This window comes from Drosophila rhopaloa, unplaced genomic scaffold (genome assembly GCF_018152115.1).
Source record: "Drosophila rhopaloa isolate 14029-0021.01 unplaced genomic scaffold, ASM1815211v1 contig_115, whole genome shotgun sequence".
NCBI lineage: Eukaryota > Metazoa > Arthropoda > Insecta > Diptera > Drosophilidae > Drosophila > Drosophila rhopaloa.
The window spans coordinates 9,022,665-9,045,740 of record NW_025334990.1 but is presented as its reverse complement, the minus strand read 5'-3'; the positions used below and the strand labels follow the sequence as shown (position 1 = coordinate 9,045,740).

Genomic DNA, 23,076 nt, shown 5'->3' with positions numbered 1-23,076 from the left:
TTGCTTGGCAAAATAATGATAAATGTGGCCTGGCCGCAAATCAAGGGGAAAGGATTCCAAACGGCGAAACTAATCCCTTAATTAAGGCTCTTCAGCCTGAATAGCAGTCGTTGGCTTAATTTGAACGCATACTTTGTTGCTTATCGATCGTTTGGAAAGTTTTTCAGCACAGAGAGTGGCTAAAGGAAACTCGACGCCTCAGGGCCGCACCTAGTTACAACTTTTGCATTATCTAAAAGCCGCAAACTATAAACTAAAAATCCCTGCCACAGCCGCCTCATCTCCCCTGCTGCTGGTTATCAAAACTTATGTAACCTGCCCTGCGGATATGCCGGCTCGTTTATAATTTTTGCCAGACAAAATCTACAACCAGCCTAGCTTGGATGTTCTAATTTGTTGTGCGTAAATAACATTTCGAATTGGCCTGCCTCTGCATTAGGCCGAACTCAAAGTTTCCAACGCAAACAACAATTGCTGCTGGAACTTGGCCCTGCTGCTAAGATGTTTCCCTTCGTTTCGAGAGAGTGTGGCATGGTTTTGGGATTTGGGGACAAACTGATGCAGAAGATTAAGTAAAAATCCGTCTCTAACTGATGCTTGGCTGCTGCTTTTAATTGCATTTTACGCAAAAAGTTTAAGTTCTCGTCGTTGCCTAGGTTTCAATTAGAGGCTTGGGGGTTTGCTGTGGCTCCATTCCTATCTCAAAGTGCTTATGCCCCACAGCCCATCCATCCCAAACCCCTATATGCGAAGTTTCTTTATAGCAAATACTGTGGGGAGTTGAGAAAACTTTTGGCCACTGCTGCTCCTCTTTGTTGTGTTTCCTTGGGAGTTATTCCGTTGATTTTCGATAGTAAGCGGTAGCCTTTGACCCACACACCCTCAATTTTCACAAAACTGGAAAACTTTTGCAAGCAAATTTTCTTATCCATGCTATTTGTTTGATAATTGGCCATGGCCACGGCATTTGGCATTGTGTACTCATCCCCCCTCGGCCCCCCTTGTCTTGTTGGGATAAAGTTTTAGTTTGCTTCCAGGCAAAAAGTCGAAATTCAATTGATTTGAAAGGGCGCGCAGCAAGGGAGAGTTCAAAGTGTAATGGATTCATTCGGAGTTTGTTGTGCAATGTTTTTTATTTTATTTATTTTTCTGTTTGCTTTCTCCCCTCACATTTCTTTTTGGTTGGTTGCATGTTTACTCGTGGTTTTTGGCATGCTCGGGGCTAAATATATGTGGTTAAGAGCCGAGCTAAATATGTTCCGTGTTGGCAAATATTTCCCCATGATTGGACCATTTGTTGCCTTTTGCTATTAGATGATTTGTTCTTTGCTGAGTTAATTTACGAGTTCAAAGGTGGAGCTGGCAAATAAACCTGTTTCATACTAGTAATATTATACAAGGCTATTATTATTGTTATATAAGGTATTTATTGAAGGAAGGTATATTGAAAAGAGCCTATTAAAAATAAATATTAATTGACTAAGTGTTTTATCGCCCGTTTTTTAGCTCTAGAGAACGGAATGAAAATGTGTTGCTTTTGACATATATTTATCTGTTCGAGTTTCCCTCTTTATTTTGAATCCCCCAGCTCACCTCATCTTTTCCGCCGACCTGCCAGATGAGTTTATGCATAGTTGATCAGTTTTCCGTTCGTTGTTTTCCCTTTGTCAATTTCCCTTTGGATTATGTATGTGTGTGAGTCCATTTAGCTGACTTTCCCTTCCCTGGCCTAATCAGAAAATAACAGCAACCCCAGTTGCTCAGTTGCACTTATGACAACGCCGAGTAAGAATTCCGACATTCAAAGGCGGACGAGCGGGATGTGAAGGGAATTCTTTGGGGCTTTCCCAGTAGCCGGCTTTCTTTGGCAGCCTAATAAGCATCCTTGGGGAAATTATGATGAGCAGAATTCAATTTCGTGTTTAATTTGCAGTGAATCCGTTTCTTTCACTTACTCGGACTCGGAATTGGACTCACTTTTAGTGGTGATTTACCAGGCACAACAGAAGTAATAAAATGTAAGGCTGGGAAATAAAGGAAACAATATTCGCTGGCCCGAAATCTTTAAGGCAACTTTGCAGGGCTTTGTTTAGGCCGGGCCAAGTTTTTATTTTCCTCGAACAATTTTTGTTAAGTTTCCCCCGACCCACTACCAGTATGCAAATTGGTTGCTGCCTTTGTTTTCGCTCTACCCCCTGTTATATAATACAAATAAATTTCTATGTATTATCTTTCTCGGTTGCATTCGCAGCTCTTTGGCCTTTTCTCCATTCCGCCATCCACATTTTATTTTTTAACCACAATGAGCGCTTTTCATTATTTGCTGTGAAACAACATTTTCCCTTTTCTGTTCGTTATTTTATTTTTATTTTATGCTGCCACTTGTGTTGTTCTTGCTGCTGCATAAATAAGTATTTTTAATTTTACCACAAAGTTTTTCGGGTTCTTCATTTTCGGAAGGCAAATGAAATGCTAAAATGATTTTTATTAAAAAGTTTACTTTTTAATCTGATGTGCTCGTCGCGTTTTTTCTCCTCCTCGCTTTCCTTCTATTTATTTAATTTTGTGTCTGCACTTCTCTTTTGTATAATTTTTCCCTGCGGTTTGTTCGTCACATGGCAGTTGGCAGTGAGGTTAATTAAAATTAACATTTTTGTTGTTTGGCCCTAAAGTTAAAGCGCATTAAGGAAGCCAACTCTGCAGTATGCATTAACTGAAAAGTTGCCAAAGCCGTTTTGTTAATTAGCCTGCCACAGTCCAGAGAAGCCCCAAAAAGTATGCTAAGCAAGAGAAATGATCCCCGGGACTTATCCCAGTGCAATTTCAATTGCAATTCATTATGATTAACATATTTATGGGCTCGGCGTGGCCTTTGTCATTCATGTGCGTGGGGACGTGAATCACTGATTCTGGGCAATCGTTCACACCTCTAAGCCTGCAGGTCCCAGGAGCGGTCCTCAGTCAGTCAGAGCTGATCCCCTGGGTGGCGTGTGAAATGCGTGAAAGCCGTCGGCCCCAAGGAGACTCAACTGGGCCGCAAATCCATTCGCCACGACGACGACAACAACAACGAACACCCGCCTGTAAAAACAAAATGGCCAACATCCCGGCCGGAAGTTGTGCGTTGCCTCGAGCGGTTGGCTGGAACAACTGTAAATGGGAGCGTGACTACAGCAGCTTGGTCCGCCATTGCGGCTCGCTTTACTGCTGTTTCCGGCGTGGTAGGAAGTGTTTTTAATTTTAATGCAAGTGCTCTTCAGAGTAGTCTTTGTATATGGGCTTACAGATAACAAAAAAGTTATAAAAATAACTTAAGAAACTTTGCCTTAATTATATTTTAAAAAGTGGTGCTATTTTATAGGTAATTGCTTTTAAATAACTTCACTTTTTATCACTGCCAGTAAGATTGTGTAGTATTTTATGGCATGGTTTTTGCTTGTAAATGTACTTGCCGTTGTAGATAGTAATTTTTTGGCAGTGTACCCTATGTACTTCAGAATCAGCAATGTTCTTACTGTCTGTGCTTCAGAATCGGAACTGGGAATTTCTGCCTCTTGAAAAGCTAGAGCATCTCCCAACTGATGGCATCATCATCAATTCCGCCCACAATTTGAGCTTTTTATCAAAAAATTCAGCAACATGCAATGCAATTCCCAAGTTTGAATTGTGTGTCATATATTTTGCTTCTCCATCAGCTTCCCCGTCAGATTGTCCTGCGGATCCTGTTGTTCCTTGGTGTTGCTTCAGCTGCCACGGGGAAACTTTTATGAGAAATTGAACGTCAGAATTTGTTGCCTCCCCAGGCGGAGACCACCCGCAGTTGTGTTTTGCATTATTGCCATGCCATAACAGCCTGCGGCATTGCATTTGAAAGTTATCAGCGAAAAAAGCGAGGAGCAGAAAAACTAGGTGAAGAAACCATAACGCCCACTCCTCGTCGTCAGCCAAGATGGGCAGCATCTGCTGCAGGCGGAATTGCGACGGAAAGTTACTTACTTGAGCTCGATTTCAGTTGCTGAGTGTTTTTCAATTGTTATGCTGCGCCGACTTGTATATGCCGGGGTACTCCAATCGCATCTACTGCCATCAACACATCATCTCGTGTACCTTTTTTTTTGTCTCTGTCGGTGGCGCCCGGTGGTGGGTGTTTTATTGCGAAATATTGGCAACAGTCTGCCGCAAATTGAGGAAGCCAAACATTTACCCCTAACCCAATCCCCGCCCCATAGTTATCTTCGCCATCTCAGGCTGTCTTTCTGGGGCCCTGCCGCCTGTTATTGAAACATTTCTGGCCAGATAATAATTTTGCTTTATTATTTTCTGGCTTCTGTCGGCTCTGATGTCCCATCGAGTGCGAGTGGCTTTTGTTGAAGCTCCCTGCTGCTGCTGCACTTTGCCTTCCGTCCCTACGAGCATCGATAATTGGCGAATTTTGGCACTTGCAGCCGCTCCCTCTCCCTACGATCCGAATCTGAATCTGACAAGCCATTGGCCATTTTGGGGGCCTGACATTTTCCGATTGTTTCACTGTTGTCATCCCAGTCAGTTGGTGGGAAAATATTGCCAGCAATTTGGCCATCATCGTTGGCATCTCGTCATCGTCATTGTGCGTAATTGAGTGTAGCTTTCGGGAAAGCCTCCTCGAAATGTTGATTGCGATGGAGAGCAGGACAATAAGAGATGAATTCATCGTTCGGCCGGATGAGCTAACGGACTCTAAGTGGGAAGATAGCAGTTGGAAAATTGAATATCGGGTAAAAGAGAAGTTCCACTTTAGAAAACTATCTATATATGAAGCATTAGTTTCTGAATGTAATCCCCTTGATGGATTTCGGTCATTTGGCTAATTAAAAGTGTTCATGGTTAGGATTTAATGTGTATGGGTCTTATGTTTCAGAGACAGTTATAGCTAGTTAAAATTGTATATAGGGATAGTTACTCTTTTTTGTAGATCTGAAATATATTTAGCTAATATAATAAAAATGTTAATATATATTAAAGGAATTTAAACTATTATTTTTCTTAAGACTTCGTTATTTTTCATTTAAATGTATTAAACTAAGACTAGGATACAGGAAAACTAGGATAGAATAGCGACCAAACTTTATAAGCATCAACAAAAGTCAATCTCTTGTAAATTTATTATTAAAGCTCAGGCAACGCTGCGTATGCGTGATAATTTGAGGAAACAAATGAGATTAATTTAGTTCACCCTCGTGGAAATGTTCATATGCCAGCCCATTGGGCTGCACTGAGGGGAAAATCTTAAGCGAGGGGCCAATATCACATGTCAAGAGTCTCGAGTTAGTTGGACCTTGAACCGGTTGTCAGCGCTCAAAGTTGCATGCAACGTAAATTGGCGGTGCCGCATCCCCAGCCACTCAGTCAGCGGCACATTCGCACTGGGGACAGATTACATGCATGGAAACAAAGGGCTGACGGCGGACATTGTGCAACTGTCATCGGCGGTTGTCGTCCAACTAAGCATTTAATTTTAGCGCAGCCAGCGACAATTTTAGTGGTCGGAAGAGTCGGGCTTTTGCTGGCCCTGCGGCTACTTTGTTGCTACAGTTGCGCAATATGCAAACGGTTGTTAACTGTTGACGTTGGGAAATTGTAACTGTAACAAAAGACAAGCCAACTTGTCCCGAACACAATGAATGCGAACCGCGAATGCGAATGCGAATGGCAAACGTCGCTGATGGCCGGGAAATTGAATTAGCAAAATGCCTTAGAGCTGTGGCAATCGTAGGAAAAACTGCCCGAGGGGGGAAAACAGAAATGGCAACTGACACGGGGATGCCGCGAGAAAAACATCTTAGGAGGTCGGCCGCCTGAATTATGCACTACTCAAGTTAATTGCAGCGATGGGGAGGAAATAACCAACTACCTCCCTTGGCCAACATCTGACAAGCTGGCTAAAAAACAAAAAAAAAAAGAAGGAAACTTATTCAATTAAACTTTTCCATGGCATGTAATGGAAAATGTGCTCCTAATGGAGGGCAACCTTGGGCGGCGGCTGCACCACTAACCACCGACTGTGGACCTGAATAAATTTCGTTTTAAATGAAATTTCGTTAAAATATAATATTTGCCAAGCTCCATTTGCTGGACGTCATGGGGGGCGTGGCACATGTGACATGCGTTGAAATTTTTCATTTGATCATCCTGCTGCAGCTGCAGCTGCACATGCAAATTAGAGCGTTATTATATGGCCCGGCAAGCTGGCAACTCTGAACTAAGAGGCTCTGATGAATGGGAATTGTGCGGAACGCAGAACGCAGAAGGCAACCCTCGAGCGAGCTTTTGACTTTTTGGCCAGCTCACTATAAAATCTCTGGGGACGTTGTTTCAACACACAACTATTTCCCAGGGAAAACTGGCTCTGATTTATGCATGTTCTGCTGCCACATGAGTCCTTAGCTGCTCCTCCGCCCATCCATCCGTTTGCATTGTTTGATTAATTTCATAAGCTTTTGCCCTGGGTCGCAAAAAAGGACAACATGTGAGGAGGACCACATGTCGCCTGTGTGATATGTTTTATTTTTGCAATTGCTGCAGCACTTCACAAGCTTAAATAGCTTGAGGGACTTTGAGCGTCGTGGATTTAACTTTGGCCATAAGTCTGCTTAGAAATTAAATATTCTATTTATAGTCTACAAATATTTATTAGTAGTTTAATAAAAGATGTGGAAATGAGCAGAAGAAAACTAATTTAAATTAAATTATGCTTCTCCATTGTTAGGCGGGACTTACGCAGATTTGTCATTGTGTTTTGCTAAAGCCAGCTGAACGAAAAACCAATCTGTAAACGTTGACAGCTCCGCTTAAGAATTTCCCATCACTTAATCCCGTGCAACAATACCAGTCTATATCCTGGCTGATGGATATGCAACAGTTTATACACAATTTATAACCCCCCTGTAGACTTTGTGCAATTTCTTGTAAATTTAATTTCCTGCCTTACATTCCTACTCATTTGGCTAGCAATCTGTGAGCACTGACATTGACTCTCGTTGGATCTGCATTTGGCAGATTATCAACTATGCAGAATTCATTTCCTCATTCGTTCAATTACACAGTCATCGTTGGGCGAGGCAGCTCACCAGATGGCAATAATTCTCGAATCAAATATTTGTCAGGTGTCACAGCATATTCAATGCATTTCAAAAGTTAATTAGTTTTGCATGGGTCTGAAGTTTCCATAACTTTACCAATTCAAAATTTCAAGCATGCCGATTGTGGTTTTCTGCGGGCAAACTAATTGCCAATTAGTGCTCGAGATATGTAAGGAATATTTTCTGAAGTTTATTGTTATTGCCTATGAATAAATAAAAAAAAAAAGCAAAAAAAAAAAAACGGGATTTCAAATGGTTGAGAAATCAATTTTGGGTAAAATTGCTAAATTTGCCAACCAATCGAACAAAAACAAATGTCAAATATTTGCCAAATTACTCAGCACAAAAACCCGAAAACCAAAAGTTATGTGCAAAAATGTTTTTGCCTGCCAATGAGACGTGAACTTTTATGGCTCCTCCCATCCACCCACCAGCCCCTGACCCATTATTTCCAACCTGCACTCTCACGTCAAGGCAACCTAATTGATTTTAAAATAAATAATGACTAATCACCACCTGCAAGAGGGAGAGCGAAAGGTGAAGGGAAATGTGTGCTTTCCTCTCCCTCTATTTTCTAGGTGGAAATTTCGTGGAATCCACCGCCTCCTCATCTACATTGCTTTCTGGGTCGATTCCGGTTGCTGTGTAGACACGGGTTAACCCGTCCAGAGGGATCCTTTCCGCCGCTTGATTAATTGAAATTTCACTCACTGTCAAGGTGTATAGTTTTGGGTTTGTGTGTGTGTTTGAGCACGGGCACGTCTGTGGGCGGCAAAAGGTGTAGTGGGGGCGTGGCAGCAGCAACTTGTCTCCACTAGGATATTTGCCCTTGGTGGAGGGAAAAGCGTTTCCAAATTAATTGAGTGCGCTAATTTTGGCAAAAAGGTTTTTTAATTGATGGCCCGAGTTTCGGAATTGTTGAAAATCTTATTTTCTTCGAAACTAGTTTGGTTAGAGGGAAATTTCCAGTAAATTTGCTTGCCTAACAACTAAATAAAGTTCAAATTTTAATTTAACCCTTTTATAATAAATTTACTTAATTCAATTAAGCTAATGATTAGGTTACTACTTGACTGTCAAGTTAAATGTAAACATAATTAGAGATTGTGAGGTAGTAATTTAATCGTTTCGACAGGCCTGGAAATAATCTTCTAAAAGTACTTCAGTTTGGTATTTAATCCGATTTTAATAGTTCCATTGATAAGGAAAGTTCGATCATAAATTTCTAGTGGCAATCAGGGATTGCCAAGGGAAACGAAAATGTACTGCGATTGATGAAGTGAACATTTAGTCTGATGAATGAACAAAAATTTGGTTCAACTGCAGGGGTTCCCTTTACATTTCTTTCTTTTCCAATTTTTCGCGCAACTCGTTAGGTATTTTCGCGTTTGTTCATTACAATTTGGCCACGCGCAATTTGCATTGGCAAACGTACATGTGTGTGCTTTTAGCCTATTCTTCTGCATTATAGCCTTTCAGCATTTGGGCTGTGAACTAACATGATTTTGAAAATGCATTTCGCCGCGTTGCGTGGGCATTATGCGGCTTTCTGTGGTGTTGATGCGATAATTGTGTTCCGAGAGCATTTGATCCAATGAACGGTTCAACAGCATCAGCATAAATGCAGTGCGGTATTAGCAAACATTTAACAAGCGAATGAGGTCTGACTTTTCAATCGATAGCTAAGAAATGTGTACAGCCATAACCTGCTGAATGGAGGGGCATTACACGGCTCTGCCTCCGAATTTTCTTTTGCAAAGTAATGACCCAAAAATCTAAATTTCTCGTACTACATTTGCCGCTGGCTGCATGCAGGCTTACAGAGATATGCGAACCTCCTACTACCTCCTACATACTTCTGCATACATTTACCCTAATGCTATGCTTGAGGGGGAGGTATTCCACCCACCTTTCTCCAATCTACGCCCCTTCCGTTTGGCTGTGTGCCAGGACAAAGTGCTGTTCCAGCAGGAGTGGGAGCGAAGGATACGTATACGCACGGGCAGCAACAGTCTGCCTGTTTGCTCTTCGCCAATATTCAAAAACTGATTTTCATATGTCTTTTAAGTTTATTTGCGAGCGGGCAGATTGTGTGGGCACACACACACACATCCCACCATCACTTCGTTTCTGTATCTGTATCTGTTTTGGCATCGCCTTGTGGCTCTTATCGTATCCGGCACACGCATAAAAGTTGGCCGAGTGTTTGCAAATTTTTTCCTCCTCGCTCTCTTTTAACTTTTTTTATTGGGCCCGAATTTAATTCACAGAGGAAACAGACACACACATACCATACACACACCATATACACACGACTCCTGTGTAAGTTTTTTGAAAAGCGATTTTAAATGCAAATTTTATTGGAACAAGGGAATCGTCCTGTGTGTATAAAGATGGAGATTAAAATCAATTCAATTTGCTGCAAGCCCAGCAAAAGTGGTAATAATTTTCCTTCTTTGTTTTCTCGAAACACACAAGCTTTCTTTTACTTAACATAATGAGATTTTGAGCGAGTGCGTTTATTGTTTGGTGAATTTACAATGGCTTAGGCTAGGGGAGTTTTTGTTTAGTCAGCTAAATAAAATTGAGCAGGGATGTTAGGCCCAGTCAGTTGGCTATTAATTGACCCATTTCTTAGCCAGCTTCGGTTACATGCCAGGCACACTGCTGGCTGTCAATATATCACACGTTATGCACCATTAAGTGCTCGCTTAATAGGCTGCCATTTATCAAACGCTCCCCCGATGTGCTGCCAAATGTTAAGGAATCGAGCCAGGATGAGCTTCGTTGGTGGGGAAAAATCAGGAATGAAGCAAGGCGTCAGATGCCATCGTGTTTGTCATAATAAAAGTTACTTAAAAATTGTGCGAAAATATCTGGGCGAGCATAAATCAATGCCTTGGCAGGTACAGCATGGCGTATGCTTGATTTATGTGATGCCACAGGGCCGCTTTTTTTGAATATATTCCCAAAAATTCACAGCATGGGCTCTCGGTCATAATTAGCCAGGCCACGCGGCGTATGTGCAATTAAAGTTTTGCAGTGGTGATCGCTCCAACAACATTTGGTCCTTAAAGTTAGCCTGATGGAAATAAGGAAAGAGGCCTTCTGTCGAAATTAACCAAGTTACCTTATGCTTGTAAATTAACAAAGTTAAGCAAAGTTCTGCTTGCATGCTAACAAACACAACTCGTCTGTGTATCTTTTACTGCGTATTTTATATACCTCTCGCACACATTTGTTTCAACTAAATTCAACGGTAGCAGGTGATGCAGTTGCACTTGCAACTCCCAACAGGCAGTTGGAATTTATTGCTTTTGCTTCGACTGCCTCTGGGCAATCAAATAACAAAATGGCAGCGTAGCGCTTTGACATTTAATTGCGTCGTTGGCGGCGGCAAACTTATGAAATATGTTTGTGACAAGGCTCCAGTGCAACTAGTTCCCCTTTCACCCTCCTTCTCCCACAATTTCACCATCTCTCATGTGCTGCCGATTTTAATAAACGACAGAGCTTGTCGATCCAACGCTTGTGGTTCCCATTTGGTTATAAAGAATACAATCCTGCCAGCACATTGCACTTTTTAATTTGCTGAGTGTGCATGGCAAGAACCAATCGAGTAGGATTATTTTTATAGAATGCAGCAAAGAATAATTAAATTAAAATATTGAATTTTGTTCGGTAAGAAGGTTGCTTTTAAGTAGAAGTCGGAGTTCCTGAAACAAAGATCTCAAACAGCTTCTGATTTTTAATTAACTCTGAGCGTTTTCTTTTTAAATTGTATTAAATTTTTTAATACCAACAATTATTGGCTTCAAGTATTAAGAATGATTGATTCTTTAATTAATTTTGCAAAAATTGGCAAATGGAAATCAAACTTTGTTTAAAAATTTTAAATTGATTGAATAAAAGTTTTATTCTTTTTTTTGTATTTATAATGGACAAATCGGTAATCAAATTGTGGTGAAGCATCGTGTATCGAAAACTCAAAATCCGTCCTTCATGGAATCTCTATAGAAAAGTCACCTTCTTCCTTGCCTTTATATGAATAGCACTTTTCGACTCCCATCTCCCACAGGCATAAGAAGGCCGTTTCGACTGCTGTTCGTGACTTTTTTTCATGTTTAGACGGTTTGTTCAACCTGCATGCCACATATAGAATCCTGAGAATGAACCTAATGCTCTTTCCGGACAGGATATACTTGGAGGCCATGGTGGTGATATGAACCAATAGACTCGAAGAGATCGGCACATCGCCATTGAACCCCTCAATCTGCCTGATCAACACCTTGATTCCGGAAGTTATGGCTATATCGAATAGATCTTGTCTGGTCAATTGCGGTTGACACATTTCAGATCTGTGACCCTTTGACACTTTGTGACCCATAGCAATGCCAAAAAGCAAAATGAGTGACAACAGATAAAAGAGGTTCTGAAAAAGGGAACATGTTAAAGTGCAATTGTAGTTTCTAAAGTACTTACCATTTTATCTAAGCTAATTGTTCTCTCCTAAATGATCGGTATACAAATGAATAATTCGAAACGTTAACAACATAATTTGCTGCTAATCAGCCGGAAAATCGGATTTTAAATGCTGCTAATGAAGCGTATTTGCTGTTCTTCATGTTACATAAGACCAGTGAATTTCCCACCTCGCTCCAGCGAAATATTCCGAATTTAAATATCTCATATTCGCACATTTTCGATCTGCTGGCATTGACCTTGCATCGCACTTGGAAAGTTGGCCGAAATGGTTATTCATTAACAACACCAAAGGCAAACAAATAGAGCAGAGGCACGCGAGAAATTCAATGTGAAATAAAAGCGATTAATAGAAACAGATTGTGTGTGCCTGCACTGTGTTGAATTTTGTTTCGAATCTACCTCATAAATGAGACGCCAAAATCAAATTTCCACTCAGCCCCATGGAGTGCGATGCTTTTTTTTTCGCTTAGCCGCTTTGCAGTGTTTACAATTTCCCTGTGCTTTATATATGACGCTTAATTGTTGATAGTTTCTACGTGTGCCTGTTTTCAATGAAATCGTTCAATATGGATGCTGTGTGGGAAAATAAAATTTGCAAATTATGCAACAGTCAGAGGAGCAGTGGGGGGTCTCTTCATCGGAATGTCCGCCGTTTGTCCCGCTGGACGCTTGTTTATTTGCGTATTTGTTTACTTCAGGCGCCTGGAAAATATTCAGACACTTAAATCGCTGTGATCTATGCTTTGGTTGCTGTGCACAGTGAAAAAATGGCATATAATGATAATAAATTAAATAATAAGTTGCATTTTTATCAAATTATTTATTTTTCAAATTATTGTTAGAGCTAGAATTAAAATATTTATCTTTTAAAACGAATGTTTCCAGTGTAGCGGACTTTTGCAATCCAATTAGAATTATATTTTGACTTTGTTTACGACACTTGGCGCACAGCAATGTTTTTTGTGCGATTTTATTTCGCGTTAAAATCTGTCGCGAAAATCCCACTGCATATATATTTCGGGAACATATTTCACATTTTAGCCTGTGCTCAGCAATTAATGCATTAATTTGAAGTGACAGACAAATGACCGCCGGAATATTTATGGGCGGACTTATGTTCGCGGCTTATTAGATTAAGCACGTATGTTTATTTGCAGATTTGTTCAAATCGTATATGATATTAATATGAGAAGAAATTGCAGTTATTTTGAGTGTGTATTTATGTTTTGTTTAGCAAAGAGCAGGTTCTTGTTTTGAATTTCCTGGTTTTGCCCAAGGAGTTCTCGGAAAATTCAATTTCCATCTCTTGTTGAAGCTCCACTTGTGTCCGCAATATTCCATTTCCCATTTCGCCAATTTTGTTTCAACGCATTATTTACTTCCTTTGCGCCACATCCTTCCACATCCACATCCACTTCCACTTCCATTGCCTCAATCGCTCCAGTTTTTATGGCAACAAGCGCAACGTTTATGGCCAAGAGCCATCATATACGCTCGTGGTCAGCCGATGGAGGAAAAACTTTCGCCGCAACAATGTTTCCCCCACTTACGCATATTTCTATTTGCACTGTTGGAATAGAAAACAAACAAATAAACGTCGCAGTGCATCGAATCCCTGGACGGGTTTCCCATCGTTGCTTACATAACTGCGCTATGACGATGATGGCGATGGCGATGGCCAATGGCTCTGGCCAATGGCTCCTGATGAGCTTGGTTCAATGGCTCCAAGGCAACGTACATTCCGAAAGTGATTTTGATTTCGATTTCGTTAAAATTCGTTCGATTCCGTTCGATTTGCTTGCATCAGAAGCGAACCACCAGCAAAAGATACTACAGACAACAACGGCAAACGAGTTCAATTGGTGAAAACCACTTTTGGCCGCCAGTTTGCTGCTTTATTTCCTGGCCATGGACACTCCAATCCAGCGGCGAGATGGGAAAACTTGATTTTCCAGCTGAGCTGGGGGCCAGGGCAAACGGAAAACGCATTCCCAACCGGAGCGTGAGTTTCCCAGAGCTGTCTTCGTCGTTGTCCATGTCGTCGCATGTTGCTCTAATTGCATGACAAACTCTCTGCCAACTTTCACACACTTTTAGCGTTATCTGTGGAGGTAAAACTGCAGCATTGGCTTAAAACTGCCTTGGCCATAAATGTCACACATCAAAAGGAAAAGTGAAATTTTGTTGTTCCCACTCCAGCAGCCTGCGGAAGTTGTTAAACTTTTGCGGGAGCAGTGGCGCAAAACGATTGAGTTCTACTTTTATACGCAATATCCTGGGATAACAAGTTTAATAATTTAGAGTTTAAAATTTGTCAAACAAAAGTACTTTGTCTTATTCCGTTTAATTGGCAAACCAAACAATGCGAAAACAATTAGTAATCAGTGTTTTGAATAATTCAAATTAAATTAGATCAAATTTATTTTAAAGCAAAACATGCAATGAATTTATCACAACATTTTTGTATGCACCTTTGAAGCAAATTTTGGCAACTTCCGGCATATCTCAACTGCCTTCTAGCTTGGAATTTAGTAATTACGAAATGCTTCAAAGATGCAAAGCGAATTTGAAATATAACAGAGACACAGACCGAAATTGTTCAAGACATTTTAATGTAATTAAATTTGAACGCAGCCTCTAATGATTTTGTTTGCTTTGTCTGCGTTTTGCATCCTATAAATGTGCTAAAATAACAATAGAGAATGAAAACACAAAATTCCTCAGACAGGCAAATCTAATAAGCATAATGAATGAACCCCAAAACTCGGGAACGCCAGCAGCTGAGTTGCTGTTTTCACTCAACACGTTGAACTTGTGCTGTCACCTGTGAAGGCAATGATGAACAGCCCCCCTGCCACGCCCCTGTTTATATTTCTCTTTGCTGTTTTTTTTTTTTTTTTTTCTGAGCTCCCAGTGGGGTGACCATGGCCGGTGGCATGTGGCAAATGTCTTGCAATCCACACCCGGGCCATGTAAATACGAATGCTCTGCTGTCGTTTGCGGTTTTGTTTAATTAATTTCTATATTAGATACACTTCATTAAAAATGCCTCGGTTGTGTGGTAGGGTGCCATTGTTGTGGGTTATTTTTGGCAATCGAAAGGAATTCGGTGATTGAGAGGCACAAATGTGTGGCTCGAATGAGATCTGTGCCAGAGATACGGATACATTTACAGATTTGCAGCCTAATGGTTCGTAAAAGATATATGGCCGGCCTGCATAATTCAGTAAATGTGTGTCCGGAACGGAACCCAAAACACTTCAGTCCAAGCTTTCTGCTGAACCCCCTGTCGCTGTTTTCAGGACTTCTGTTCACCTGTCCACCTCTCGGACATTCCATCCATCTGTCAGTGCCAGAGCAATTAACGCACTTTGAGCCCTGGGCCAAGAGGTGGGAATCGGGTCAAGAGGGGCTAAGCAAAGTGCCGCTCTGGAATTCGGAGCCATGCACTTGTCGTCCCCGGCATAATGAAATGCATTTCAGTCCTCATTAGGCATGCCATTTTGTGATTTTGATTCTGCCTGAAGGGATCTCAACTCCTCGAGCGTGATGGAGTAAGTCCAATTGAAGTGCACCCGAAGCGACTTTAATTGGCCAAACAGTGGCCTTAATTGATTCAATCGGAACCAGCCCCGAATGCAGAGTCCAATCACAAAAGCATTCTTAAAATGCATAAAAGGGTATTAATTGTTCAAGGGGCCGTATTATTTATTCCTGGGCAATCAAAATCAGAAGACAGTGGAAATCGGTTTGCCTCAATTAAATAAATAGTTCAAAGGCCGTACATAACTAGATTTATTGGCAATAGAGATAATCGTCAAATGAATTCTATACCTCAAAGAATCCTTAACTCTATTTTATGGCGTCAAATGTTGGCTCGACTAATGGAACTGTAATTAATAAGTACCTAATAACCATTAAAACTTAACTGTCTGTAACGTAAGTTCTACAGTCCCTTCTGTAATATTATAAAATTATTTCCTTAAGAGCCAGCCATTCTTATTCCATTTTCCATTGTTCCGAGTTTATTTTGGCATACAATTAAAGGGTTTTTGCGCTAGAAGCGTTCCTGCCACTTAATGTAACTTTGATGTTTTTCTGGCCACGCACTAAAGAAGAAGTTGTACCTGCTGTGGATTTTCAGGCAGCAACGAGTAAATAAAAACTTTTGCGGTTAAAGTTTTTCCGCCTTTGTTTTGGCTGTGCAAATGCTTGCAGCAAATGTTACACCCCTCCCTTCATTTTTTACTCCCCCTCTCCTCCTGTCCCGAAAATTGACTTCTCATCCGTGTGGCATTTTTTGGCACTTGCCACAATGGCCACGTTCCGCTCTCACACTCACGCAGGCACTGGCGCATTCCGTGGCTCGTGGCACGGCGTTCTGGGAGCCCACTCCTCCGTAACACGGACGGAAGGGCGGCGGAGCAGAGAGGGCGTGGCTGCCACGGCTTTTTGGCAGCGGCAACTTTGCTTTGTCATGTGCCATATTTCTTTCTCGCCCGGCAACTGTGCTGCGGTAACAAAGTGTCTTTTGTTCAAAAACTGCAAATGTGGCTGGTTTCTAGGAAACTTGATTTAATTCCACCAACGACTGCTCACATTAGCTCCTGCTGTCTATCTGTATGACGCCCTTGCTCTTTTTATAACCTTAATTTATTATCCTTTACCTTTAGATAAAAAGTATTTTTTCCCTTACAAATTATTTTATAGGAAAAATTGATTCAATAATCTTAAAATGGGTATTATGATAGGAATCTTAACTTTTTATTCCATTTATAAACATAATAGGGTTTTTAACTAGATAGGATTTAAAAAACAGTTAGTGGATCAAGATGCGGTTTAAGGATTTGGTTCCAAACCAATTTTTATTGTAGCATACTTTTTTAGAACAAAAGTGTTCAAAATACTAGGGTTTAACACCAGTATCGTTAGAACCCTAAAAACTATTGAAGTTGCCACTAGGTTTTTTTAGTCACTCAGAAAAGGTGTTGTGAAAGTGCGATACTTGATGCGGTAACTCCCATCCGTAAGGGTTGTCATCCCGAGCTGTCAAGCTCGGGCAACCCTATCTCAATTTTTCACACAGCAGGCTTTTGACAAGACAAAATCCTGACAAAATCAAGAAGTAGGCTTTTGCAATAAGGACTGTCAAAATTCGGGCCATGCAAGTCATTCGTCTGTGAGACGTCTTACCGTAAAGTACACCTAGGCATACAAAAACTACAAATATATATAAAAAATAAAAATCAAAAAAAAGATTATATAAACTCAGACAATAAAATTTGTGTTGTGTTACCTAATACAGTGTTAACTTATACCGTGTTCGCTTCTACCGCGTTACATTCTACCGTGTTTTATCAACAAAAAGACACTTTCTGTTGCTGCGTTACCACATTTGCCGGCGTTCGCTCGTCTTCCATAGTTGTGATCCATCGAATTTTCTGGTTAAAAATCCAATCAATACCCCAAGAAGCCGCCGCAGCATGAACAACCTGAACGCCAATGCCAGTGCCTTCCTGTGGCAGGCTCAGCCGCAGCAGCTGCCGCCGCAGGCGGTGCAACAGCAGGCGGTGCAGCAGGTGCCGCCCGGTCAGCTCATCCATACCGCCGTCGTTTCGCAGCCGCGCAAGTTTGGTGGCAACAAGAGCAACTACAACTACTTGCAGGGCCAGGCTGGGGCCATTTTGGGCGGCGGAAATCCGGGGGGCAATCCGATGGGCGGCCTCGGCGGCAATCCCAATGTCTACCGCAAACGCCAGCCGATCAACGCCTACAGCACCGGCTGTTATCAAACGAACGGTAAGCCATGGGGTCTCCGCAGTGGATCGTCCACAAAACCTAATGGTCTAACTTTTTCATTACAATTCGAATGGAAAAAAAAGGAAGCCATTTTGTTCTGGGGTAACACGGCTAAAAGTTTCTTATTACTAGGTTTTCGGGGGAAAAAAATCTCCCATTTTAAAGTTAATGCTTGTAAATGTGTTAGCTGCAGAAAATGTTGTAAATGTCCTAGAAATATTTGCTTGTTTTGATTTTGTTGGTAATTTAGATATGGTGTAGAACATTCTAGAAATCATAGATCATTGTTGTTTTTCTCATTTCTCATTTTCCCTGTGCCTTGGTGTCATCATGAGTCGGCATAATTTATCCATCAAATTAATCAGCACTTCCAAATAGTGTTAAGAACTCCTCTGTCTCGTAAAATTTACATTTTCCAATACTGAAAGTAGTGAAAATTTTCCTTTTCTCACCTTGTGCAACATTTGTCGCTAAACGCTGAATTATTCAAATTGAATTCTTGTACTACTCACTCACTGTTTTTATTATCAAACACCATTTATATTTTTTGTGCCGCTCTTAGCTTGGGCAAATCATTAAACGCATTTCCTTTCAGGTAAGTCGCTGTTTTCTATACCCGAAAATGTTGTTATGCTTGAGAGCCGTAAGTACATTTAAAACTAGAGCACATTTCAAACACACACGCAACACACCCCACCGGCACACACCCCACCGGCACACACACACACTCGCACACAAAGAGCCCAAACAACACTACACACGTACATCAACATTTGCAGATCGAATCAATCAATCGTCCTGGGGCCAAAAGTTGAAGTGAGGGGCGGGAGTTTTTGTGATGAAATGTAAACGGCGAAATTAATTTCCAATTGAAAAGGGGTCCGGGTAAAAGTTCAATTACAAAATAAAACAATGCATCTGGGCAAAAGTATAAAGATCAAAAGATGCCAGCGCCGAATTTGCATCTCTATGCGAAATTTATTTTCTGCCATTAATCAATTTCGCTTCTGTTTCGTTCCGTTCGGATCGGTTTTTATTCCTACAGTTTCCTGGCCAGCAAAATGCAATTTACATTTTTTGTCTTGCATGAATTTTCAATTGCATTTTCCCGGTGCTTTTCTTCTGTTTATATCGGGCTCCATTAACATTTCTATAACGATGACGTTGCTGCTCGACCAACGTCGTCCAAGATTTTCACGTTTCTCCTTGGCGGTCGTTTATTTATTCTATTTTTCGCATTGTTTTCGCCATTTGCATAATTTTCAATGCACGCAATTTTCATTCAAAATGTCGAATGGAGGTAGAAGCCACAAAAGGGGCGGTGTAATGGTTTTAAGTTGCAGATTTCTGCCTTCTGTACTTAAGGATGATTTTTAAAAGGTGCAAAATATATTACCCAAAGTCAATTATTGTTATGGCTCATTTTCTTAATCGTCCCCAACCCACCAAAGCCGTCAGATGGTGTCATAAAAATATGAAATTGCCGTTTCAACAATTTTTCGGTGGACACCAAAGACCAAGAAGCTGAACAAATTTGCACCATAATTAAAATAAATGCTTTCAATGGCCAATAATTGCCAAATAAATTAATTTTAATTGCAGGCAGCCGTCGGCGGTTGCGGGTGGCAAAGCACAGGCTTCTAAAAATATATTTCAAAGTGGCTAAAATAAAATGTACGCTTTACATTCGTAAGAGTGTACACATCTCTCCGCCTTTTCGCTCTCCGCGATGTTTTTATTTTTAAATGTTCCGCTTTTGAGTCTGTCCAATACGAGCAGTGCCACGCCCACTGTTCGCACCACCACCACTAACACTTGCGGCAGATGTCGCCGAATTTTTGCAGGTGGGAAGAAGCCGAAAAACACTTAAAAATACATAAAAATACCAATGGTGGGGATGTATGTTCACAAGAGGGAGGGGATGTGTGTGTGTGTATGCCGCCTGACATGTTTATGGTGGTTGCCTTCTGAAGATTTCCCCAAGATTGTTTTCCATGGGATCAGGGGCCGAGTCACTCGAAGATTTATGTGGGCGTTCATTAAACGCACATCCGTCCCGGCTGCCAATCACTTAGTTAATATGGCAAACTCTGCCACCGAGTATTTGCATATACATTCAAAATGAGACCGGAAAAATTCGCATATTAAGGTGCTTTCCCCATAGCCAGGGTTGCCAGGGCCACCGAAGGCAAACTTGACTTGTTTGTTTATCTTTACCCTGGCCAACTTCAGCAGCTGTTGTCTCTGCCCAAAAATAATATACATCCATCCACACATCGCTTTTTTTGTGTGAGTGTGTGTGTAGTGGCTTAATTTGCTGGCATTATTGCCGTGAAGTGGGTGGCATTTTATTTGCCTTTCGGGTCTGATTGCTTACTGTGGCTTACTTTTGCTGATTGACAGCGCATTTCGTTTCGTTTTGTGTTTGGTTTCCTTTTGTTTTAGCCCAATATTTGCTCGCCTAATGCAGTTTTCCTCGAAACTTTGGCTTAGTAATTGCGTTTTGTGGGAGCTAAAATTAATTAAATTAACTTTGTTTTCACTCCCTCCTCTTCTCGCCGAGCTATTTTCCCCAAATAATTCCACGCACAAACCTTTAACTGACAGGCCGTAAATCTTGTGGTTTCAGGCCCTCGGCAAAAACAGACATCTTCCCACAATAAATTCATAGTGAAATCCAATAATTTCGTTGGTAGGCAGGAAAGATCAACAGAAAAAACAGCAGCAGCAACATGAATATGGTACAACAATAACCGACAACCGCAGCCCGCATGTCCAAAAATATAAATTGTGTCGCTCGCATTTTATGGTAATTCAATAAATTGAAAATGACAAATTGTGTCATGTTGCGGTCACTGGATTGGCAGACCATAAAGCCCCAAAAAACCGCTTGTGGCAGAAACGGTGGGGATAATTAAATCTATGTTGGGCATCAATAAAAGTTGCAAATGGATTTTTAAAGTCGCCGGCAGAGGACAAGAGCGGTCCTGCGACTCCTGCTGCATCAGGATGTGCTACGGCACATCCATCAATCAAAGACGATCAATCAAATTGATGTCAACATCGGCGCACGCAGCTAACGATGAGTTCGATGTTGCCGCTAGCTGTCGCTAGATGGCGTGTCGAACAAGGACAATGTCGCTGTCGTCGCCTGGCTGAACTTTAGTTTTGCACCATCCAATATCCTTGCCCCCACCAGCTGCCCCACTAACGAGCGCTAATGGACATCAGTCCTGCTGCTTCCGCAAGGCAACTATTGAGCCAAATTTTGTGGAAGCAGGAGCCAAAGTCGAAGCAGGAGGCGAAGGATATGGAAACTTTGCCACTCCACGCAATATTGCGTCGATTATCTTCAATCAAAAGCCAGTGATTGATGACTGCGACGACTGGCCGGACGGTGGTATATATCCGGAGGAGCTGGAAGTTTTAAATTTCCCTCAGCAGTTGGCAATTCGCCTTAATGCCGGCCATTCATCAGCGTCCTGCGGTTTTATTGAAGGCTTTATTGTTTGCCATTTTGATTACTTTTGCAATTGATTCATTTGTAGGACCGACAGGTTGGGTCCTTTTTTTATTGGTATACTTTGTATTTGCATTTAAATTATGCTACCAATTTCAAAAAGAAAAGGAATATTGCCACTTAATATGCCTAATGATTTTCTTTAATGTGGCGCCTCACAGTTTTATGAACCAAAAAGTCCACCATTTCCCTGCCTAATTTATGCAGGACGCGGCTGCTGCTGCTTTTCACTTTTTCCCTTAATAATTTGTAATTAATTTAACATCTGGCCAGCCTTGCTTGACGAAGAACTCGGGGAAAAAAGCGGTGGCAGGTTTTTGTCAGGAGCCCTCGTATACTTTTGGAGTAATTTTTTGTAAAGCAATTAATTGGACATTTTGCTAATGCGTTTGCCACTTGCAGTTTTTGCCCCCAATCCATATTCCGCTTAGCGAATCGTGCAATTTTCTAAATTACAATATCAAAATTGTCCCCCAGCTGCTGCACAGTTGCCTGACTCTCTTATTTCCTTATTGTTTGCTATATTTTTATGGAACTATCGATTTTCGCTTTGCCCCTCTGATAAGTACGTTGAGTAGAAAAACTTTATCAAAGCGCGAACTAAGTTTGGCTGCGCAATTCAAAGAGAATTTTTCTTCATGTTAAGGATAGTTGGGGGGTATATGAATATCATAAATATGCATGGTATATATTTACACACGGAGCTCCATTAACTAGAAAAACGCTTCAAAACGTTGCATGCAACGGGGGGTCGACTATCGCTTTTCCACCACCCACAAAGTCAATACATCAACCACAACAAACAACTGACTGGCGAGGGTGGCCACTAAAGTTCTAGTGCTACTCAAGCCAGCTTATATCGCTTTGAGAACCACTCAGCTCTCGAAATGTCACTGAACATTTATTTTTTCTCTTGACCAAACTGCATCGGCCCGAATAGAGAAATTTGAGGAGGGCTAAAAACATGAGAGCTTGTGGCCAAGAACTCTTCAGCCGATAAGTGGGCGGATGAGTGGGTGTGGCTATGCGGACACTGATTGCACATGTGTTTGCATGCCATTAAAGCGACAGTTGGTCCCACAGTGTTTACCAATGCGATAATTAGGCGAAGCCAAGAGAGGCCCCGTCTCACCCGCTTGTTGGCCAAAACCGAAAGCACAAAGGCCAAGTCGTGCCAATTTGCTAAGCACACACACACACACGGTGGCCTGTGTGATTATGAATTATATTATAAATCCTCATAAGCACAAGGTCCTATCGCACCAGTGGAACACAACTTAAATGCCATTTTGCGCTCCTAATTATGTTGTCCTCATCGTCCTCGCTTTTATTTGCTTGCCTTGTCTGTATTTGCCCGGCCTGAAGGAACATATACAAACAATAGTACGAGGGGAGACAACAACAACGAATGGCACTTACATGCGTTTATATTATTCAAATCCGCCGTAAATGTAATTAAGCTCATGAGAGTTAAGCACAAATTTATTTCCACGCTCCAAGGTGGTCGTAAAAAATCCGCAATCCTTTTCCCCCACTTTGGTTTTGGGGCTTGCCGCTTATCGGACTAATTTCCACGAAGGAATGGGGCTTTGCGTAACGCATATAAATTGGCTCATTGCCGTGGGTCGTTGTCTCTGCGCTCTCTGATTTCTTTTTGATAAGCACTGGCATTTCCACCGACTGTTATTCAGTTAAAGGCTTAAAGCCACACAGCCATCGAAGCGGGGTAACGAAAGTTTTTCGGAACATTAAAAACCAATCAGGCGCATTGTCACATAATCAGCTAGCTGCTCATCGGAGTTTCCCAGCTTACATGTGGCAGCGCTTTTCCGCAATCTCTTCCCTATTATGATTATTTTTTATAAGCTCCCCGATGGGGTTCATTGCCGTTGCTGCTGCTGCTGCTGCTGCTGCTGCTGCTGCTATCATCGTGTCACACACAGGGACAACTCTTTGCCAACATAATAGTTTTGCTTATGAAAACAAATTCAATTTTGAAGCTGCTTATGGAAATGTTTATGCAAGACGTGAGCGCAAACTATGCGCAGATCGGGGGCGTTGGGGGAAAATTAATGTCACATGACGGGGCGAGTGAGTGAGCGCGCACAAGTCGGAAAAATGGGGGTGGAAATTCGAGATGGGCGGTGGCAGTTG

At 41.5% G+C, this 23,076-nt stretch overlaps 2 protein-coding genes across 26 annotated transcripts in view; one reads left to right on the top strand and one right to left on the bottom strand.

Moving 5' to 3' along the window:
• Nucleotides 1-23,076, top strand: part of LOC108050738 (heterogeneous nuclear ribonucleoprotein L-like) — a 104,542-nt gene that overhangs the window by 70,096 nt on the left and 11,370 nt on the right. For 15 of the 25 annotated variants that reach the window (XM_017132551.2, XM_017132552.2, XM_044462059.1 and 12 more), the window contains one exon: nt 17,998-18,045. The exons of 7 other annotated variants lie outside the window; for them this stretch is intronic. In XM_017132551.2, the coding sequence (XP_016988040.1) occupies nt 17,998-18,045 (48 nt within the window). Of the gene's footprint in view, nt 1-16,796; nt 17,403-17,997; nt 18,046-23,076 lie in introns of those variants that run through there. 3 more of the 25 variants (XM_017132570.2, XM_017132572.2, XM_017132571.2) reach the window with 3 other exon arrangements.
• On the bottom strand, nt 11,016-11,646 carry LOC108050742. The gene is made up of 2 exons (XM_017132573.2): nt 11,601-11,646; nt 11,016-11,550 (listed from the first exon to the last, which is right to left on the bottom strand). The coding sequence occupies exons 1-2, from the start codon at nt 11,601-11,603 to the stop codon at nt 11,119-11,121; spliced, it is 435 nt and encodes a 144-aa protein (XP_016988062.1). The 5' UTR covers nt 11,604-11,646; the 3' UTR covers nt 11,016-11,118.